Source organism: Corythoichthys intestinalis, chromosome 21 (assembly GCF_030265065.1).
Source record: "Corythoichthys intestinalis isolate RoL2023-P3 chromosome 21, ASM3026506v1, whole genome shotgun sequence".
In the NCBI taxonomy this organism is placed as follows: Eukaryota; Metazoa; Chordata; class Actinopteri; order Syngnathiformes; family Syngnathidae; genus Corythoichthys; species Corythoichthys intestinalis.
The window spans coordinates 30,858,329-30,881,873 of NC_080415.1; the positions used below are offsets into that span (position 1 = coordinate 30,858,329).

The window sequence follows — 23,545 nt, forward strand, 5'->3', positions numbered from 1 at the left end:
TTATTAGCATAAAAAAGCAAGGTACTGTTATGAATGCAGTGAGTGCAACAGTGTAAAATAAAAATAAAATTGAAAAAAATATCATTACCTTTATTTTGCGCTTCTCCAACAAAATTGGGGAAAAAAATCTTTAGTCCGAAAAATTTGATATAGAAACGAGGGGTTTTTTTTGTTTTGTTTTGTTTTTGTCTCTCCATAGTTTGGCCGGGGATGCGACTTATACCCTGGAGAGACTTATGTGTAAAATTATTAACAAATTATTATACGATTTCATTTCCGTTATCAGAATAATTCTTAATAGCAATGTTACATTAACATCCCAGACACGTTCTCAGTTCGGTGATTATGCGTCATGTAGCGTTAGCATACCATACCACTTATTCAGCCTGTTCTTCTCCATTCTATTTATAATTTAAATTGCCTTTTAAGATAAAGTCTCTGTTCTTGGTGTTGGATTTTATCAAATAAATTTCCCCTCAAAAATCCGACTCATACTGCAGTGCAACTTATATCAGTTCTTTTACCCCCTTTGATTCTGCTGGTGCGACTTTTACTCAGGTTCGACTTGTACTCCGAAAAATACTGTTTTATTTTGGTAGATTTTCTTTGCAATTATTTTTATGTTTCCAGTAGTTTTGTTTTCAAGTACAGTGGTACCTCCACATACGAAGTTAATTCGTTCCAGGACCTTGTTTGTAAATCGAAATGGTCGTATGTCAAGCAGGATTTTCCCATAAGAACACATTATAATTCCATTATTTCGTTCCACTGCCCGAAAACCTACACTAAATCCTTAATAAATGCTGCTGGTGCCATTGCAAATAGCAATTACACAAAGCAAAACAAATAATAATGAATAAAAATCGGAATAATAATAGTAATAATAATAATAATAATAATAATAATCATCATCATAATAATTAAAGCTGCCGATCAATCGGGTCCAATCACGTCATTTTCAAAATATCGGAATCGGCAAAAAAATATCGGACATGCCTTTTATATATTTTTAAATTAAATCGTTTTCTAATTGTATTTAATGTTACAGACAAAATGTCTTACACTCATCCAGAGTCTTTAGTTTTGGTTTAAAGTAGGGCTATCAAATTTATCGCGTTAATGGCAGTAATTAAAAAAATTTTAATTAATCACGTTATAATATTTAACGCAATTAACGCATGCGCTGCACGACCCACTCACGCATTGTCGCGTTCAATCTATAATGGCGCCGATTTACCTATATATAGAGCTAAACGGCAGCGTAAAATGAGTAGAGTGAATTTTGGCAGTCTTTGGAGCCTTTTTTTAATTGGCTAAAGCCTTACAATCCCTCTTTCAACAATTAGAAATATCGTGGGAAGCAATGTGGGGAAGAAAGGTAGTAGTTGATCTTTTTCTTAACACCCTATGTTGTGTCCCAACGCAGAGTACATATATCAATTGGTGCCACTTTGCACAATCATGGTTGCACTTCCCATCATGCATTTGTGCAGAACAGTTAAATGGCTACAGTATCATTTACTGAAAGCTCAACAAATACACTAGATGGCAATATTTAGTCACAATATACAAAGTCACATTTAACCTTTAAGAATTACAAGTCTTTCTATTCGTGGATCCCTCTCACAGAAAAAATGTTAATAATGTAAATGCCATCTTGAGGATTTATTGTCATAATAAACAAATACAGTACTTATATACTGTATGTTGAATGTATATATTCGTCCGAGTTTTATTCATTTTTTTCTTAATACATTGCCAAAATGTATATGATCGGGAAAAATTATCGGGAATGATTGGAATTGAATCGGGAGCAAAAAAAAAAAAGCAATCGGATCGGGAAATATTGGGATCGGCAGATACTCAAACTAAAACAATCGGGATCGGATCGGGAGCAAAAAAACATGATCGGAACAACCCTATAATAATACGTGGCTGTAATAATGCAACGAATCTAGTTCTAATGTGGCAGATGTATTTTTGTGTGGTGTACCTGAAAGCACCGCGTGGCTGACTTGACAGAGTGAGAGAGGACATTTTACTTTCACTTTGTTCAGCTGCAACAGACAGGAGGCATGTTGTGTTGCACAAGTTCTGCAATTAAATAATTAAAAACCTGACGAAGCTGGGGATTTTTGGCGATGCAACCACAATAATAATTGTCACCTTAACTTACAAAGACTGGCGAACTGAGGTAGGTATTGTCTAGCCAGTTCACGGACGGCATACCACGCTCATATTTTTCTATCGTTTCCATCTTCATTTCAATGGGAAGCCTGACCTTTTTCCTTTTTTCACCACCTGCACTAACATTCATGAACCTATGTTGATTTCTCTCACATAAAAATCCGCCGTGCGTCCGTCTTGCGGGAAAACAAACTTCAACGCTGTAATAAATCGTCGTATTCCGAGCATGCCGTCGGATGTAAAAACAAATAGAGATTCAAATTTTCCGTCGGATTTCGAAAAAATCGTGTGTCAAAGCGATCGTATGTCGAGGGACCACTGTATTCTTATGTTTCCAAGTATTTTTTGTTGCAAAGTGTCATTTGTTTGTACACATATTTTGATGATTCCAAAAGTAACATTTCATTCATCGGAAGGATTCTGCAAATTTGCGTGTATCATGTAAAGGTATCCATTTTTTAGATGGGAAAAAATGTTTTGTGAAATATTTGAATTCATGGATTAAAATAATGAAACCTAATAAAGAGGAAACCCTACAAAAATGCTCTACAATACTTATAATAGAGCTTTTTTTTTGTATTTTAAAAATGTTATCCTGTATTTCAACATATAGGTCTTTGTTTGTGGTCCATTAAGTGCTCGTGTAGCGCAAGACTTTGACAATGTTGCTCATTATCTGGCCACACATGATCATTAGGAGCTGCAGTGCAACTGTTTTGAGACAGAACAGTCACTATGAGTTGTCATGAGGGGGGGCTTGAGTGCGTGCGATGTGGGGGGCTTTGTCAAAGACAAGCATGTCAGCACCTGTGCACTTTGACCCCATCCCAAATTCACCACACGGTCCATCGTAGGCTGACGTGCGTGAAAAGTGAAAGTTGTCTCGTTCCGTTTCCATTCCCGTTCTGGCCTGACTGTTTTTTGTGGAGGACCTCGGTTAGGGGGAGGGCACCATTGTTTGGACATCTAACCGGGAACTGTCGCCGCTCTCATTGCCCCGCCATTAACAGCAATTATGCACTCCATTCAGGCGGCTTTTGTGAGGGTGACCCCGCAGCCTGACGCCGCTACCGCCTAACTCCCCCTCCTGGGGCGTCCCCGCCCCCTCCCCACTCCACTCGCACACATTTCCCGCTTTCTTGTAGATCCCCTCCCACTTTCCCTAATGTGAATGAACTTGAATTTTAACCGCGAGGAACTCTCCTAAACACATCCTCTGGACTCTCTCGCCGGCTTTAAACCGAAGCGAGCAAATAAAAACGGCATTGTTGCCCGTTAGTTTTGTACTCATGACACTTGTGGCCCGAACCATAATGTGAATGAACTTGAATGCAACTCTTCAAATCACATCTCGTGGATTTACTTGCTCTTTATCTACTTAGTAGCACAAATAAATATGGCATTTATAAGCGTTTATGTACTTAATCACCGCTTGAGGCCGACCCCAGCTGAAAGATGCAATTGAGAGCCATTTTGATAGATATCTATGCACCCACTTAAAGCCTTTTCAGATGTAAGTTCGCTCTCGAGGCAAGTAGAGTCATAGCATTCTGGCAAAGTCCACGTTGAGCCCTTTTAACCAAAACGTTAATTTTATTACAGACTACAGACTGAATGAAGAAAATAGGGTATATAAACACAAGCGAGTTTAACAGCCGCGGAAGGGGGGGGGTCATATATAATAAGATGACAGAAGTTGGCGTTCCAGATGTACACTGCTATCTTTGTGTGCTCCTACTGCGGCTATAGAAACGCACTGGAGAAAGAGTGAGCAAGCGCGGGACGGAGGGAGGGAGTGCGACTAGGAAAAGGAGGGGGGGCTTTACACTAAAAGGGGCGCGCAGGGGGGAGAATAGGGGTGTACTATCGCACAGCTGCTAAACGAATGCCTTTGTGCAAGCCTGTCAACATAAAAATAAAAATATGTCAAGATGTTAAAACAATAGTGTCAATAAAGTTCATTAAAAAAAACTCCCAACCTGACTTGACTTGCAGCTGAGTCCCCCCCTCTTCATTCCTTAACACTCCCTTTGCACCAGTTAAAAATCTGATGGGAAACACATCCGCATTTTTATTTCAAATATTTCAGATGGTGACAGCTAAGCCTGCCAACGTCCTATGAATTAGACAATTAAGCCTCCTGAGCCGAGAAGGGGGGTGTTAAGGGGGGGGTAAACACACATCTCGGTAAATATTTACGGCAAAAAATCTTTTCCATTCATTCGCCAGCCACTGACAAAACCTTACTGTACAGCCTCTGCAACCCCCGTCAGCCCCCCCTTTTCCCTCCTGCACCTCTACATCTGCGATTCATTGACTTGACAATTTACCACATGTCGAGCCGGGGAGAGGTCGAGCCTCCACGTGAATCACGGCGCAAATATGCGAGTGATTTATTGTTTTGTTCCCCAAAAAAATTAATAAAAAACTGGCGCTCGCTTTCCTCGCTGCTGGCAGAGCGTGAACAATTACATTTCGGACTAATTAAGCCGAGAGAATGCGAGGCCCGCTAATGTCTCGCAGGCCCAGCGTTTCAGTGTGCCAAACTTCCTACTCCCCCCACTCGCCCGCAAACCTCCTCCACCCCCCTGCAGTCTCTTAAAGTTAACTCGTCAAATCCAAAGCAGATTTTACAAGTCGTGGAGAAAAAAAAAAATTCTGGAAGCCTCCGCCGCTTTATTTTTTTGTCAACAAAAGTGATTTGCAAGACAAAAGGGCCCGAGAACCTTGCACGTTTTCGACGCCCAGATCCCCGCTAACTCCCCTGCAGACACCAATTAGACTCCATTAGCATGTAAAGCCAATTTGATAAGGTGTTACCCGTCTCCCCCCCCAACACATACAATTCTTTAAATCCCCATCTTTGGCCCAAAAAAGGAAAAAAATCCATTTACAGGAGGGTGAACACACGTAATCCATACGATGACTCATTGTTGTGCTGACAATGCCGCCATGTTGAGCCGAGATACCGTCGCTCGGTGCACCAATTAGTACGGATACAATAGGATCCCGTCGTCGCATGTTGTGGGGACAATAAAACCCACACGTGTTATTAAAATGAAGAAAATAGGAAATGAGTGTTTAAAAAAAAAAAAAAAAGACTGAAAGGGAATTGTTTCAGCTTGTGTGGCGTAACTACACTTCCAAATAAATTCCCTTGGTCAAAACTCAAAATAATGGGCCCAAGGAGTAGGTCAATGTGACACGTGAGGGCATGTACCTGTTATAGCGGGATATGAGCCCACCTGGAATTGGCGTTAACCTCAAAAAACAAGAAAGGCCGAGTGCGGCCCAGCGAGTCTTTGTGCCGGCTTTACGGAAAAGTCAGAGCTGAGCTGATGTCGAGTGAAGGTGTTTGAGGCAAAGAGTGGGTGGGGGTTGTTTTGAAAACGCTGGACACATGTCAAAATGCTTCAATGATACTAAATTGTCAGCCTCCACACAAATTCTCGCTAGAGGTCACGTAAATGATGTTAACCCCCCGCTGCTGTGTGGGAAAAAAAAACCCAAATACGAATCAAAGCTCGTTTTTTTCCTGTCATCGTCGCGAGTTGCCGTGTAACAGACAGCTAATCAATGTCCAGGTGAATTATTAATGGCGGCTTTAAGTCGAATACATTGATATTAGAGCCACCGACCACTTCAAAGACGCTAATGGCTTGGACGCAGTGGGGTGTGGGGTGGCGGGGGGGTTATTTACAGACCATCCGCAGGCTCGAGGAAGTCCAATTTGAGACGTTTTGGGGTCTTTTTCACGGCCTCAGCTTGTTGAAATGGATGAAAATGTAACCACAGTATGAAAAGCAAAGCTTTTCCCTCCCACGGGCCAATGACGGTTCCACAATGCAAAACACTAATTAAACGGCACAGGGAGGCAAGTGTCATTTTAGAGGTAATTAAGGCTGATGATTTTGATTTTAGGTTGCGCCGTATTTGGGATTTTATTCTATTTTTTATTTCAACTGAGGAAAATCATGCAAAGGATTATGACATGAAAGGAGGCACATTTTCGGTTTCGGGGGAAAGAAATCTATTTTTAGGACTAGAAGCTTGAATGGGAAATTTTACACATTTAAAATAAGCATAGAAAACATGGGAATCAAAGCTTTTCTATTGTTAAATAGACTTCAATCGTCACTAAAAATTGTAATTAAAAAAAGGACACTCATTATGTCAAAATCACATTTTTTTTAATTAACCAAGGAAATCTGACCTATGAAATTGAGGAAATAAAAAAAAAAAAAAAAACACGCTGATGTGAAATCGATAGAGCAAAGTTCAAAAGGTGTCGTCACGTGTGTGAGTGCGAGTGTGTGTGTCAGTTTTGATGAGATTTAATGAAACACAAATAACTATAAGGGGGGTGTATAGTCAAAAACGGAACGCTTATTTCCTCCTCTATGACAAAATCCAGGAAAATATAGCACAAAAATCTAGAGCGAGCGGCAACAACGTATTCATTTTCAAGGTGTGCACAATAGAAAATGGTGGAAACAAATATGAGACACTGAGGTTGGTGCTGGAAAGGGGGATGAGGGGTGAATTGCGGCGTGGAGGGTTCCAATTTCCTAAATGCCTCGCCTTCGCCTTAACCTTGTAAAATGAGATGACAGGTCCTAAAGCGCAGTACTTGTAATTGCAAACGTTTAAAATAAAATAAGGAGAGTGTGTAAAAAGCAGGGGGTGGGGTTGGAATAAAAGCGCTTTAGGCTCGCCGTAGCCCCGGTGGGAATCGATGAGGTGCATAATTAAACTTGGCTAAATAAATAACATGAATTTATTGATGAACTTTGTATTTCCAGTCATTACATGATTCACTCCTCCCCTAATAATAACAGCCTCCTTATGAAAACAAACTGAATGCACGGGCCCTTGTCCTAACACTTTTTTGACACATGCAAATAGCAGCACACTTGCAGTTCATTTGCATATAACATTGCTGCATGTTCCACATTGTTGAGTGGGGGGAAAAAAGGGCATTTTTGATGAGGGATGCGCAAACAACAGCCAAATGAATTATTCATTAAATTAAAAAAAAGCAGCAATATTAATCGCAATTAATTTAAGATCATAATTTTTGCTATTAATTATTGTTACAACATGTGTGATATTAAATATGCACACATCTGGCCTGCCAAATAATCCCTCTTTTTCATTAGCCACTTAGCATGTTAGCTGCGATGACAGACAGGACTCAGGATCCGCTCCAACTGTACACTTCACGGACAGTTGCAAAAAGTCCACTTTTGCCATTCGGTCCACTTTTTGCACTAATTGCCGGTGACAAGGCTCGCTTTTGTCGCTTGTGTCGTGCGGGTGTTGTAGTGTTCCAGGGAAGGGAAAAATAAGGAGAACTTACTGTGCGTGCTGTAGGAGAAAGTGATCCGTTGGGGAGGTAGGGGCTCGTGAGATCCGGGATCATAATAAACGGATAGCCCGGGTACGGTGGGCTCTTGAACAACCCTCCATCTTGCCTTTTCGCTGCTAACATGGCGGGACAGGAGTTGCCGTTGCGTAAAGAAAGGGAAAAGTTTTTTAACAATAAAGAAAATTACAAAAACAAGGGGAGGTTGTGTGGAGTTTAAAATGGAAGCCAGAACTCACCCTCTTCTAAACTTTCTCGCGTTTTGTCTCTGAAAGTTTCTGACCGAGGCGGAGGCCGTCTCTCCGCCTTGAAAGAGGTTGGAGAGGAACACAAAAAAGCAATGAAAGACAGGGATTGCGTTAGCGGGAAGAGCCAGGCCGAACTTTCGCTAGGAGTTGGCCGCGTCGCGAGTCGCCGCCGGCGGCCACTCGCCTCGGAGTTGACCGGGGGGCGGTGGTAGCGGCGGAGGGGTTGTGGAGCTCCGAACTTACCTCCGAGTCGGACGAGCTGTTCTGATTTGTTTCCGACTCGTTGACGAGCGACGATTTGACGTCCGCTAAATCCCTTTCGGCCGAAGAGTTTTCCGAGATTTTCTCCTCTTGTTCCCCTTCGTCTTTGAAGGAAATCATCTCATCGTTGGCGCCCAGGTCGTCCCCTCCACCGCCGTTAAGTTGCGGCATTTTCGCTCCTGTTTTCCCCCCACGAGCTTCACTGAAGGCGGCTAGCTTGCTGCTGCTGCTCTCGGTAGTGGTGGTGGGGGGTGGGGGGAATATCTCCAAAAGGAGAAACTTTTTTCAATTTAAAAAAGGACCCCTCGCCGTCGAAAAAGTCCCACTTTCCGTGACTTCGGGGGTGTCGTTGGTTGCGTTTCCCCCCCTCCAGTTAAAAAAAACACACACACACACACAGCGTGTGGCGTTCGCGGTCCCACAGAAAAAAAGTCCTAAAAAGAAAAAGAAGGGGGCTCTTGGCGGAAAAGGGGAAGCCGGAGAAGGAGCCGCGGTGCTCGGATTGAGAGAGTTGAAGTTGGTCGGAGTGGTTTTCAGTTCAAAGGCGGCGCTGATTGACAGATAGAGAGGGATGGAAATAGAGAGAGTCTGGATTCGGGATTATTGACAGGGAGAAACACACAAGAAACTAATGAGATTCAAACAGGGAGGGACTTGAAGTGACGTTTTCATAAATAGAAAAAAAAAGGAGGAGGAGGAGAGAGGAAGCCGGCTGTGTTGGAGCATGTGAAGCAGGACAGTGAAGGCAACACTGCAGGAAAAAAGACAAGGAGTTGTTGCTCACATGAAAAAAAAAAAATAAAAGCACACATGGGCGGGCTCAAACAAGGAGCAGCTTCACCATTCCCTCACATATATTTACATTTTTCAATATTTCACCATCTTCCTTTGCTCAAAGGCCTTCACAAAAAAGAGAAAAGTGAAACCTTGTTTTGTCTGCACTGATCTATTTTTTCATCATATTAGGTAATATTTCCTCACATCTCTTCTTTTTTTGTTGCATCCTGCCTGCTTGACAGGTGAGATGTCCTGTGGGACTAACCTGAAATCCTCACGGATGGTTTTTTAGTATTATCCTCAGTAATGGGCAAAATTAGATTATACATTTTTTTGGTAAATTGTTTTTAATGAGATTGTGAAGAAGAATCATTTTTATTTAACACCTTCCAACTATGCTCCAAGGGGGAAAAAGGTGAACAAAAGAGAATTGTTTAAGCATGTGAATTTCAAATCTGATATTAAAAACAAACATGTCGCTTGATTTTTTGTTTGTTAGTTTTATTTAACACCAACTCCCAGCCAACCAAAATGGTGAACCAAAGACGATTGTAACCACATAGAAATTTTAAAAAGAAAACATGTTTTTAAAACCTGGATTGGATTGAACAAAATTACAATGCAACATGAGCTCCTTCCTGTAATTTTGTAAATAAACATATATTTTTAAATGACTCAACATTCCAAATATGTTTCTATTAAAAACAATGAAGGACAATTGTTTCCAGAAATAATAGTAGAATTAAAACATGAAAGATTAAACAAGCTGGCTTTTATTTTGTATTTTTTAAAATAAATATTTAAATACTAAACACAATCTTCAATCAACCTACATATTTTTCTCAAATCGTATTTCTACATGTGAAAAATAAAAATATTTTTATGAATAAAAAAACATTTTTATGATTTTTATCAGATGTCTATGTACTCAACAAAATTCTACAGTGATTTATATCCCAAAAGGTGAACAAAAGGCTTTTCTCCCCACACGTAAACACAAATTATCATCCAAAAACTGCTCTAAAAGCTCACCTGTAATGTAAATAAAAGCAACAGAGTGAGGAGGGGGCGTAATCCTGCATCCTTTTTTTTTCTCTCGAGGTTTGTGTGTGTGCATGTGATATAAATCAATGATGAGCGCCGCTTACCTTATCTCCTCATTTCAGAACGTTCCGGCTCCCTTTTGAGCTGTCATTTAATAGAACCATTACCCAAACCACAATGAATTTCACATGGAAACACACAAATGACACAATCATAAACATGACATTAGAGATTCCAACATTCCAGCCAATTAAATGCGGATGTAGCATCCAGTGCAAATAGTACACACACACATAAGGCCCTCCAAACCTGAGCCCACACACTCCAGACCAAAGCAGACGATTATCGAATGGTTCTCGCCCAAGATAACTAAGACCGATCATCACTGTCACTCTGACCTTGACTTTATAAACCTATTATTTAAATAAAAATGCAAATGTGTTCCTTAATAAATAAATTTAAAAAAAGAACAAACAACCTGTTAATTACCCATCATGCACCTGCCAGGCATCTTTTGTTGCCTACATTGTCATTTAAAGTCATAATTACATGTACGCTGCAATTTTTTTTTGTTCCTTCATTGTCATTAATGCAATAATGTAAGATACTTCCCATTCTAATTAGCGTCCACACTAATCTTGCGTGAAGGGATTTGTATTCCACACATCGAAAGACGTGCAGAAGAGGCGAGAACCCCCGCCCCTTTCGGATGATCAAGTCATTATACATAGATATGCTCCAAATATATAAATATATATATATATTTCTTCCGTTTTCTCTTATTATGCTGTGAGAATAGCAAGCCTGCTCCCTTGCCCCCTCGGAGCTCTAATCATTAGAGAATAAAAGAAAATAAAAAGCTTTTGTATGCAGCGCTTACATCTGAGTACGTCCCGAAAATAAATGGAAAAGTGGATTGTTTACCAAAGCCTTGAGGGCTAGTTTATCTTATGCAGTAAATGTTTGTTTTAAAACAAATAAAAAGCAGTATATAGGCTATATTTGAGTATCATTATATTGAATTAAGATTTAAGTCACTGGCTGCTATTGATGGTGATAAACGTCCAAATGGATTGGACGTCTGTTACTATCAATGGCACTGAAACATTATCATTCACTCTCAGCAATCCCAGTTCAAATGAAGTGGATGCTTTTAGATCCAATTAAATGACTATCAATTACAGAAAATAAACCGAATTTAAATTAAATTCATTTCCATGCCCAAATCATTTAGCGTAGGTCAATGATAGACAACAGCGCATTCTGACTTTACACTCAAATTGGATTTACGTTGCAGTGACAAGCAAGTCTTGTAGATATGTAGATACATGATGTGTTCCACATGGCTCTTTGCTAGGTCCACAAATTCTGATATGACACATTTAACCCTAAATCAGTGTCAACAACTCTTTCAAAATTGAGAACTACAACCTAGCAGTGGCGCCCCCAGGGGGTGGCCACGGCCACCCCTATAAATTTGTTGGCCACCCCACTGGCCACCCCGCTTGCCAGTATATCGTTAGATTGTTGTAGCATCAGTTATGCATTTCATCCCAAATGCAAATCTGCCAGCACCTGCTTTTCCCCAGTAATTATTTTGTTTTGTTAAATGTACACCTTATGTCTAATATATAAATAACACAATAAAACAGAATTGTTGGGGAACTCAAAATGTTGACTGGACAGTTATAGACTATGCACATTAAATCATTAGTAACATCAAATATTACACAATACACCAAAGTATATCAGTAGCCGTGTCCTTAAGTCTTTCTGATAGTTTTCCCCTGACCTTTTGACTGCAACAATTTAATGAAAACCTGAAATTATGGCTTTTAGTTTTGGTGTGCCACCCCAAGATTTTAAGTGGCCCCATCTGGCCACCTCTATGAAAAATTTCTGGAGGCGCCATTGCAACCTAGGAACTGATAAATGTGAAGGGCTATTTTAATACTTAACTTACAAGTTTGCTCAAATTACCATTAATAATGCTATTATTACGTCATTAGTTATCACTGATGAAATTCATGTATATTCAGATACTTATTACAGATGTGAATGATTTATTACAAAAACAAATACACACATTTTATCACAATGATCCCAGAAAATCACAGTGACATAAAGGTCACCACTATATGGCATGTAAGGTGGCGTTCCACATGGCTCGATACTGAGTTTCTTAAAAGTTTTTTAAGTAGCGTAATTTTTGCATTATAACACGCACCTGACTTTAAGCTGATTTAAGCGTCTTTATGTGGCTTGAAAAGCGCTGTAGAAATAAAACATTATTATTATTATAAGCCGCCACCCACCAAATTTGACACGAAAACAACATTTGTTCAAAGATAAGCCGCACTTGGCCTATATGCCGCATCTGTCCTCACTGTATTATGGGATATTTACACCAAAATATATTATCCGGTAACACTTTATCTGACAGCGGCATCATACGACTGTCATAAGACCAAATTAACCAACATGAAGCTTTGAACCAATTGGTTGCAAAGCTTCATTGCTTCAAGAAGCTTCATTTGGCCATCACTGCTGCCTTGGGGGAGACCGTCAACCTCTGCTGCCACTTGCTGTCAACACTGATGTTGTCCAACATGCCTCCTAGCATGCATAGCAGTGCTACAGATGTAATTAACAATCAAAATTCATGTTCTGTGCTAATTATGTCTTCAGTTACTGATCAGGTTATTTAATTAATTGTTATTTATGGTATTCGGTAGCACTTTTTTTGACAGTGGCACCATAAAACTGTCATTAGACAATTATATCTATGACATGACACTGTCATGGGCATTAATGAATGCGTATGACAGATGTCATTCAGTGTTATCCAGCAAAATATCTCACTTTTGAATGGATGTAAAAGATTCGAGCTGGACATAAATGGAGTTAGTGACATAATTTGCCAGATGACACTTAATGACATCTGTCATAAGCATTCAGTAATGCCCATGATAGTGTCATGTCGTAATGTACTGTCATAAAGTGAGGATTGACCGTAATAACCGAATTCAATTACCGGCAAATAAAGCTGAGTTATTGTTGTGACAACTGGTGCAGCGTTTCACAGCATTGTGGATATCCAAAGCCACTCATCACAAAAGCACGATGGCAACTATCGAACGAGGCCACAGAAGGCTGCTGTAAACATCATGACGTTTTTCAGCGACACACGCGATAGTCATTCATCACGGTCCATGACAGGTCCTGAACTCGCCGAACATGGAGTGCACCTGAGAGACTTGTGAGCTCGCACACACAAATGCACAAAACACACACTCATCTGAGGTGTCTGTCACACAAGCGAGCCAAGAAGCTGGCGCCTTTTGGCTGCTAAATGCTTTTCATTCGCATTTTGACAAATTGATCACCGTGTACGTTTATTTATACCAGGGTTGGGCATGTTTGTTTAAACTCTTTGGCTGCACTGATACATAATATTTCAAAAGCAGATTCACATAATGATGTTGGCTTCCTGTTGACCCCCACCCCCACTCCCAAACAAATCTGATGTTTTGTCCCTGGCACCCCCCCTATGTCTTTGGGGTCTTATTAGGGACAAAGTGTTCTTTAAGAGCATCTTGTTGAAAGGTCTTTCTCAAACAGGAAGCAGGAGGCTTGTTTTGTGACAAAAGCAAAAGAGGTACGAGGGTCTTCTTCAGAGCAGCACAATTCAATTCCAAGCCTTTTTGGACCAAAAAAAAAAAAAACACACACACAAATGAATTGCTATTTGGGGACCTACAATTCAGCAAAAAGTGTCATTGAAGTCTGTTGTGACGCAACGTGCTTTTGTGTCTATATAAATTAATTACAGAAAATATTGATTAAATAAGACTGATTTGGTGTTGATGCCTATATTAAACAGACAACAAGACAGAAGAAGAAAAAAAAAAAGTTTTTACATTGATAAAACTTACCATCACATATCTTCAAGGGCGTAGGTTTGCATAGGGATGGTAGGTACATAACACTCGCAACTTTTCAGGGTGCTCAGATTGTCCCCACCAACCTTTAAGTAACCTGATTTGCATTATATAATGAGTTCAGTTATATAGGTAATTTAGATTGTCTTCTTATACAGTGGGGCAAATAAGTATTTAGTCAACCACCAATTGTGCAAGTTCTCCGACCTGAAAAGATTAGAGAGGCCTGTCATTGTCAACATGGATAAACCTCAACCATGAGAGACAAAATGTGGAAAAAAAGCAGAAAATCACATTGTTTGATTTTTAAAGAATTTATTTCCAAATTAGAGTGGAAAATATGTATTTGGTCACCTACAAACAAGCAAGATTTCCGGCTGTCAAAGAGGTCTAACTTCTTCGAATGAGGTCTGACGAGGCTCCACCCGTTACCTGTAATATTGGCATCTGTTTTAACTCATTATCGGGATAAAAGACACCTGTCCACAACTCAGTCAGTCACACGCCAAACTCCACTACGGCCAAGACCAAAGAGCTGTCGAAGGACACCAGAGACAAAATTGTAGACCTGCACCAGGCTGGGAAGACTGAACTGACGTGTCCCCGTGTTGAAGCCAGTACACGTCCAGGCCCATCTGCGGTTCGCTAGAGAGCATTTGGATGATCCAGAAGAGGATTGGGAGAATGTGTTATGGGCAGATGAAACCAAAATAGAACTTTTTGGTAGAAACACAGGTTCTCGTGTTTGGAGGAGAAAGAATACTGAATTGCATCCGAAGAACACCATACCCACAGTGAAGCATGGGGGTGGAAACATCATGCTTTGGGGCTGTTTTTTTTGCATGGGACCAGGACGACTGATCTGTGTAAAGGAAAGAATGAATGGGGCCATGTGTCGAGAGATTTTGAGTGAAAATCTCCTTCCATCAGCAAGGGCATTGAAGATGAGACGTGGCTGAGTCTTTCAGCATGACAATGATCCCGAACACATAGCCAGGGCAACAAAGGAGTGGCTTCGTAAAAATCATTTCAAGGTCCTGGAGTGGCCTAGCCAGTCTCCAGATCTCAACCCCATAGAAAATCTGTGCAGGAAGTTGAAGGTCCGTGTTGCCCAACGACAGCCCCAAAACATCACTGCTCTAGAGGAGATCTGCATGGAGGAATGGGCCAAAATACTAGCAACAGTGTGTGAAAAGCTTGTGAAGAGTTACAGAAACGTTTGGCCTCCGTTATTAACAACAAAGGGTACATAACAAAGTATTGAGATGAACTTTTGGTATTGACCAAATACTTTTTTCTACCATGATTTGCAAAAAACTCTTTAAAAATCAAACAATGTGTTTTTCTGGGTTTTTTTTCCACATTTTGTTTCTCATGGTTGAGGTTCACCCATGTTGACAATTACAGACCTCTCTAATATTTTCAAGTGGGAGAACTTGCACAATTAGTGGTTGACTAAATACTTATTTGCCCCACTGTATGTGATGTGGTAAGGATAGAATTGACTACCGTTAAGTGAATTGTTTTCATGATGTTCAGACTTACCTTTACCCCTTTTCAATTGCTAAATGTGCCGGTCCATTTTTTCCCCTGTGATTGACTGATGACTTACGACATAATTTTATTGAAATAAAAAAAAAAGCAGCATATGCACACATTTTTGTCAGATAATCATACATTAACCATAATCGAGATAAAGCAAAATTCATTTTTTGTTGAGTTTGGCTGTGCTTGTGGACAAAAGCAGTAATGTTGCACCGATATCAATACCAGTATCGGCAGGGGGGCAGATACAGCACTAAAATAGGGGTATCGGTGAGTACGAAGAAATAGGGCGCCGATACCATTCACTGGTATCACTGAAAGCAGCCTTCTTTCTCCTGACACTACACTCTGTGTTGTGTGATGACACGTGCTCACTTTGCATGCCAAGCAGCTATCGCTATTGGCCTGCTCCAGACCAATGAGAGCGGGCCAACAGCCGCTCTTAACCAATGCTGGGACAGCTTTTTCATATGGAGGAAAAACAAGCCAGAAGAAGAATGTTGGCAGTCTGGGATAATTTCAGCATTCAGCACTCTATTGAGTACAATGGCTGCATGCAAGATTTGCGGCCTGAAGGTTTCGAGAGGTGGAGTTAGATCGGCCAGTTTCAATACCTCAAACCTGATAAAACATTTGAAGATGAAACATGTGGACGAACACAAAGAGTTTGAGGCTACAACAGCAGCAACTGCCACCAAGAGAAAGGGGGCTGGACCAGGGCACCGGTCAATTAATTTAATCTACTTTACTTTTATTGTGTTTTACTCAAAGAAATGCCGCAGTAATTAGCGAACTGTTTAAAACAAAAGTGCTGTAGAAGTACCAAAGTAAGCTAAGCTAAGTGGCTAAGTTGAATGTGTCAGAAAGAGAGACTCACTCATGCGGTCCTTGCATTTGTGCGTTGCTATAAGATGGAGTTGTTATGTTGCTGCTGGTACACAGACAGGGAGGCTGATAGAGAGACAGGATGCTGTGATCAATTATTACTAAGTTATTATTATTGTTTGTCACCCACACCAGGTATGAAATATAAAGTTGTACTGGATTTACTTTGTGTTTGTCTTTTTCCTGTTTCACAAAGGTAAGCAGCAGCCTGACAAAGCCATGGTAGCAATAATTTCACATCCAAGTGTGTAGCTCTTCATATCGGTACCGGGGCCAAAAAATGGTATCGGTGCAACACTAAAAAGTAGGGCTGTCAAACGATTAAAAATTTTCATCGAGTTAATTACGGCTTAAAAATTAATTAATCGTAATTTATCGCATTTCAAACCATCTATAAAATATGCCCTATTTTTCTGTAAATTAATGTTGAAATGGAAAGATAAGACACAACACGGATATATACATTCAACATACGGTACATAAGTACTGTATTTCTTTATTATAACAATAAATCAACAAGATGGCATTAACATTATTAACATTCTGTTAAAGCGATGCATGGATAGAAAGATTTGTAGTTCTTAAAAGATAAATGTTAGTACAAGTTATAGAAATGTTATATTAAAACCCCTCTTAATGTTTTCGTTTTAATAACATTTGTAAAATTTTAAATCAAAAAATAAACTAGTAGATGTTGATGTCAATAATTACACAATGCTCATGATGCTGAAACCCATAAAATCGATCGCACCCAAGCGCCAGCAGAGGGCGACAAAACACCAGAAAAACACAAGTAGCAAGTGGACATGACACTGTACTGTCATTTTAATCTGTTTGAGCGGGGCATGTGCGTTAAATGCGTCAAATATTGTAACGTGATTAATTTTTAAAATTAATTAGCGCCCCTTGACGCGATAATTTTGACAGCCCTACTAAAAAGCAATACTGTTTTACCTGAAGGAAGGCTCCGTTTTATTTATTTTTTTGTTATATCCTGATTAAGAAATTTTTCCAGTTATGTTTAATTTATTATCCAAACTATTCCACATAGGGCCGCAGTGGGTGCAGGATTTCATGCCAACAAAACAAGACCACACCTTTTCACCGATCTGGTGTTTTATAAGTGTAATCAGTCGATTGCAGTCAGGTGCTGCTTGTTTTAGTAGAAACCACATTGGTTAAAAGGTGTGTTCTGTGCTTGATCGGTATGAACAAAAACCAGGACCCACAGCGGCCCTCGAGGACCGGTTGGGAGACCCCTGATTTAGACAGACAATATTAAGTGGTCTTAAGACAAATGTTTAATTTTTGCATTCCTGCATAATTAAGAGATTTTTAACATTTAATTATTATTATTGTATTTATTGTGAACAGTATGTTAATAAAATGTATGTTGTGTTCAAATATTGCAATTTCAATTTGCTAAGTTACCAAAATGTTTCTTCAGTAGTTTTTCAAAACAAAGGTTTGAATCAAACGGGTATCACCTGAACCAATACACATGAAAGTTAGTGTAAGTCAATACAGATATATTATGCATTGATCATTTAGCCTAACAATTAATTAGATTAATATTAATGAGAAATGAAGCCCTGTCCCCATTTCACTAAATCTGTTTGGTCTTATTAATGTCCCGTCCCCAGCAAAAAGTGTACATGCAGGTTATGCTGTTATATCGTCCCTACCAGTGTTGTCACAGATTGCTTAAAAAAGTAATTTAATTACTGATTACTGATTACACCTAAAAAAAAAAGTAATCTAGTTACTTTACCGATTACTTTATTATCAAAGTAGCTAAGTTACTTTAAAAGTAACTTATCAGTTACTTTTTACCAATTTTTCTCCTTTTGCTGCCTCAACATAAAAATGACAACAAAAAAATGTCATCGCATGTAATTGAATTTTTCACATAACGCTTAATCTTTGAGTTAGCGGGGGTTTAATTAGTCGATGGAGTTGATTTCAGCCACCATTGACTCGCGGTAGCTTAGCCACCCTGGAGCCCTGAAACTAACAAATAACTGACAAACTGCACGGAATTTGTTCAAATCAACCCCAAACGACTAAATAAAACCCCGCTAACTCCAAGATAAAGTGTCAAAAATTCTGAACTTCGCCTTTAAAATAAGGACCTAGCTGTTGAAATATTGTCTATAAAAGTTGTAAAGCAATAAAACAAACAACAAAAATAAATGAAATGAACAAGAATCCTACAACGTATTTCATAATGGGTCAAAATCATTTTTCGAGCAGATCATATGACTAGCACCTAAGACACTGGCTTTTGCTTTGCTAAGCCAAAACTACACCTGTGGAGGCAAGATGGATATTTAGAATTTCTGTAAACCTAAGCTTTCAAACGCAACCAACAACAACTGAGCTTGAACAGTTTTATATATAGGTACAGTATATATACAGTAGCCTATTGGCCAAAAGTTTGGCGACACCTCAAAGGTGGATACTTTGAAGAATGTAGAATATAAAACCTGTTTTCAGTTATTTTACTTTTTTTGGCCATTCCACATGTTCGTTCATAGTTTTGATGTATTCAGAGAGGATTTACAATAGTGGTCAAAATATATCAAACGTAAAAATGTTTAGGTGTCTCCAAACTTTTGACTTTTGTTTGTCATCAACATGCTTTACTCCCAGCCCCACAAAAGTAAAACTCCGCCTATGGTTACAAACACTGACAATAAAATGTGCATAAAGGCTGGTTACAAACTGTAGAAGTGCTGTCTTGTTACCTGTAGGCTGTTTCGAGTTTTGTCGCGTTGTACTGTAATTCCAAGTGCTTCTTTGTTGATTTAGCGACCGACAGTCATTTTCAGCCAGCGTAAAGTTTGCAATGCACAGAGATATTTTTGTCATCTTTACTGGACAGAAATGTGAAGTATTGGCTGTATTTCCAGTGAGCAAAAGCATCCATTTGCCGTATATATCCTGCCTATCACTGTTAGCCTCGCTGCCTCGTCAGAATGCTATGTTGTTGACCGCCGTGGCAGAGAGCGCTCAGCCTCAGATAGCACCGTAATAAACGTGACCCGTTTTTTTTTCCCCCAATGAGAAATGCTCTTCGTACATGACTACAGTATTCTTCATTCTACATACATTATGAGGCAAAAAAAAAAAAAAAATAGTAACGCACACTAATTTTAATCGGATTACTGGCTTGGAAAAATGAACGCGTTAGATTACTCATTACTGAAGAAAGTAATCAGATTACAGTAACACGTTACTAACAACACTGGTCCCTACCAGTATTGAGACCAAACCTACGCCCTTGCATATCCTGGAAACCATTTTGAATTGGATGATATCTTTCTCTGTCATAAAAAGACTGAACTGAATGACTTGAACTTTTGTAAACGCGCAAAAAAAGTCACTTGGATCTTAAAATTTCAGCCCAATGTAAGCGCTGTAATTATAACCCGAGACAAAGTCTGAGCCAATGAGTTTGACAGAGTTGAAATCAGCCACCAGAAATTTGGGGTGACAAATCCCGAAGTTTGGGGTTTAACAACAAGTGACAACGTTTTATCTTCATTTTAGGATGGTACCTTCCCTTCCTAAAACGAGAACAACTTCACTAAAAACAGGTTACAATGTGCTCTTACAGAACAGTCCAATTGTATTAAAAAATTCTAGTTAAAATTGCGTTTTGCTAAAACCAAGCCAAGTTGAACTTGACACTGTCGCTCATTTGCTCATTTGGGAATTGTGACTTTTTTTCTTCCACCGCCAACGATTGTCAGAAAAGCTGTCGAATCTTTTCATTCCTCTTCTTTTTTTTAACTCTGCACATTTATTAACGAGCGGCACAACGGCGGTTGACCTTGAGTCAAATGACGGCGCAAACGAGAGCAACGCGTGGCATTCATTAGCCGGAGGGACGACGTCGGGGGGCTATTGTGCTCGCGATAATGCAAAGTCAAGAAGGACGCTAACCATCATCAAGGTTGTGTTGGCGAGAGGGTTACGGCGCGAGCATTATGCACAGATACATCTACATCTAAACGGAAATGTATTCATCAAGATGTTTAGGAAGTTGGTTTTATCCGTTAAAGCACTCCCACGCATGGCGACACGCTTGCGCCGAGTAGTGGTGGAAGACAATAACAGCTCGTAGTTGTTAACAGTCATTTCTGAAAGTTTGATGAACAGAAGCTAAAAATATATTTTGCAACTTTACGTTAGGGACTTGCAATGTTTTCATACGTAAAATACTAATTCTGGAAAGTTTGAAGAACATCGTAATTACGGTAAGCCGCACAACTTATTACATTGGAGAAGATCGGTGAAGAATTGAGTGCAATTCCAGAAAAAAACTTACACATGAAAAGTAAAATATGCCAAAAACAATTAGAATCGGCGACTAAATGCCAACTAAGCTACAAAGTGTTTTTAACTGTCAAAATTTTTTAGCGAGTACCAACAAATAGCATTACGTATATAAACCTTCTTTCTCCTGACACTCACTACACTCCGTGTTGTGTGATGACACGTGCTCACTTTGCATGCCAAGCAGCTATCGCTATTGGCCTGCTCCAGACCAATGAGAGCGGGCCAATAGCCGCTCTTAACCAATGCCGGTGCAGCTTTTTCATATGGAGGTAAAACAAGCCAGCAGAAGAATGTTGGAGGTCTGGGATAATTTCAGCATAACAATTCCTAAAATAAAATAAAAACATGTGAACGAACGCAAAGGGGTTGAGGCTAAAACATCAGCAACTGCTACCAAGAGAAAGGGGGCTGGACCAGGGCACCGGTCAATTAACTTAGTGTACTTTACTTTTATTGTCTTTTACTGAAAGAAAAGCTGCAGTAATTTGGGAACTGTTTCAAAACAAAAGTGCTGTAGAAGTACCAAAGTAAGCTAAGCTAACTGGCTAAGTTGAATGTGTCAGAAAGAGAGACTCACTCGTGCGCTCAAAGAACATCGTAATTATGGTAAGCCGCACAACTTATTAAATTGGAGAAGATCGGTGAAGAATTGAGTGCAATTCCAGAAAAAACTTACACATGAAAAGTGAAATATGCCAAAAACAATTAGAATAGGCGACTAAATGCCAAAGAAGCTACAACATGTTTTTAGCTTTTATAAATTCTTAGCAACCATCCTCTATTCAAATAAACAGACTTCTTGGCCTCATTTTGATGAGTTATGGAGAACTTACACCATCACCATGCTGCCAAAAATATTGCATTTAACAGCTGATATCTGAAATTTAGTAAAAGCATCTTAAAAACGGCAATCTTTTGGGGCTTTTTTTTTCTTAGCTTCTCCCTTATTGTTTATACACACAAACACAACTTCGAGGGGGGGGGGACTTTAAGTGACAGTGTCTGAGGTGAGAGTTTACTCATCATTCATTATCAACGCACATTTATTTATTGTTTTTTTAACCTGTCCTGTTCAGTTGCTTAGCTCCCATTGTCATTGTTCATTAGGGAGGATTTGTCTTGAAATGTTTATTGTATTTTCATTGAAATTGAAATTGTTAATTTCTCAGCGAGTATTCAATTTAAAATGTATAATAATGCAATGTGTAGTTCTTCATAGCCGCTTCAAATTGATGCATTTTACAATAAAATGTAAAAAAAAAATTCTCCCAGGGGGGCATGCCCCCCGAACCCCCTCGAGGGTCTGTGTTTCCCTTCGTACAGTGATTCTTGTGGGCTGGGCTGAGTCAAAGTCCAGGGCTGCTTTTTAGTCCCAATCCGCAACAAAATGAATTTACAAGAATATTTATTATAATAAGTTGACAATGAGTGTTTTTTTTCCCATCATTCTTGAGGGGAATTCTAAATAAGGCTGCTTAGGCAATACTTTTTGCCAAGATCGTCATTCATTGAATATGTTATGCCCGTGGGTGTCGTGCCAATGTAGTTACCCCAGTCAAAAATTGTATCCTCTGGGCGGAGCCATATGGAGGTTGATTTGTGTCTTTATTATTCAACCAAAAAAATGTTGCTTCAATTAAAAAAAAAAAAAAAAAAGTGAATGCAAAAATAAATTTGAAACTCAAAAAACTCAAAAATGCACGTGAAAGCTATTTTTTTTCTTTGTTTTTTGTTTTTTTTGATTGAAGCAACATTATTGATTCAAGTAATGTTGATTTGTTTTTGGGCCACATTTTGGCTAGGACATTTTTGTTTCTATAATTCAATCAAAAAATAAGTTGCTTAAAAATATATAGATATTCAAAAAATCACTTCAGTCAAAAAAAAGAAAAATTTTAATCCTAAAAAAAGTTTTTGAATGCGAAATAATATTTGAGATTGAAAAATTTGCATTTGATTACTTAATTTTTCATTGAAAAAGTTTTCTTTGATTGAAGCAATCCTTTTTGTGTTTGGGCCATATTATGATTAGGACATCTGTGTCTAAATCATTCAATCCCCCAAAAAGTTGCTTCAATCAAAAACAATATTTTCGATCAAAGAAAAAAAAAATCATTGCTTAAAATATTTTTTTTCTATATATATATATTTTTTGATTATATGCAAAGCAAATGACCGTCTAAGGTGCTCGAAAAATAATTTTGACCCATTATAAAAATATATTTTTTTATTCATTTCATTAATTTTTGTTGCAGTTTTATTGCTTTACAACTTTTATATATATATAGGAAAGTCAATTACATGCAATGACACTTTTCGGACACCGGGGGGGGGGGGGGGGGCTGGCCCCCCTAGCACCCCCTTAAAATCCACTTATGCACACAACCAGGGCCGGCCCAGCCTATACGCGGGCTATGCAGCTGCTTAGGGCCCCTGACCACTAGGGGGCCCCCAATCTGGAAATTATTTAACTTATGTTCTTTTTTTTTTTTACTACAGTTTGCTTTATTTGACTTTTGTGAGTTTTGATACTTGATTACAAGCGCAAAAAATAAAAGTTCTTCCTTCTTTCTTTTCCTCTTTTAGAAAAAGGTTTGGCGCTATCTACTGTAAGTACTGACAATCATTTGGGGTGAGAAGTTTAAAGTATGCAGTGCAACAAAATCTGATTAGTATACAAAATATGGACGTATGGGTTGGATTGCATGTATGGGTTTCACAGTACACTGTGACGAAATGGTGGGCCAAAAATATGGGCCCCTTGGCACTATTTTGCTTAGGGCCCCCAAATGGCCTGGGCCAGCCCTGCACACAACTGTTGTCTTTTGTTTCAAATTTGAAGCCTCATTTGTTCCTCCCATTGATTATCTCTCTGGCGTTTCCTTTCCTCACCCCAAAAATGGATCGTTAAATAGCGTGTGATCACAAGTAAAAACATCCATACATCT

General features: G+C 39.2%; 1 protein-coding gene across 28 annotated transcripts in view; it reads right to left on the reverse strand.

The window, feature by feature from the left end:
• The window catches only part of tcf7l2 (transcription factor 7 like 2), a 186,843-nt gene extending 178,031 nt beyond the window's left edge, over window positions 1-8,812 (reverse strand). For 6 of the 28 annotated variants that reach the window (XM_057825846.1, XM_057825835.1, XM_057825831.1 and 3 more), the window contains exons 1-3: window positions 8,044-8,812; window positions 7,792-7,858; window positions 7,547-7,671 (exon numbers count right to left, since the gene is read on the reverse strand). In XM_057825846.1, the coding sequence (XP_057681829.1) occupies window positions 7,547-7,671; window positions 7,792-7,858; window positions 8,044-8,232 (381 nt within the window). In that variant the 5' untranslated portion in view covers window positions 8,233-8,812. The remainder of the gene's footprint in view (window positions 1-7,546; window positions 7,672-7,791; window positions 7,859-8,043) is intronic. The other 22 variants (XM_057825848.1, XM_057825838.1, XM_057825836.1 and 19 more) reach the window with 9 other exon arrangements.
• Window positions 8,813-23,545: the final 14,733 nt, after the last annotated feature.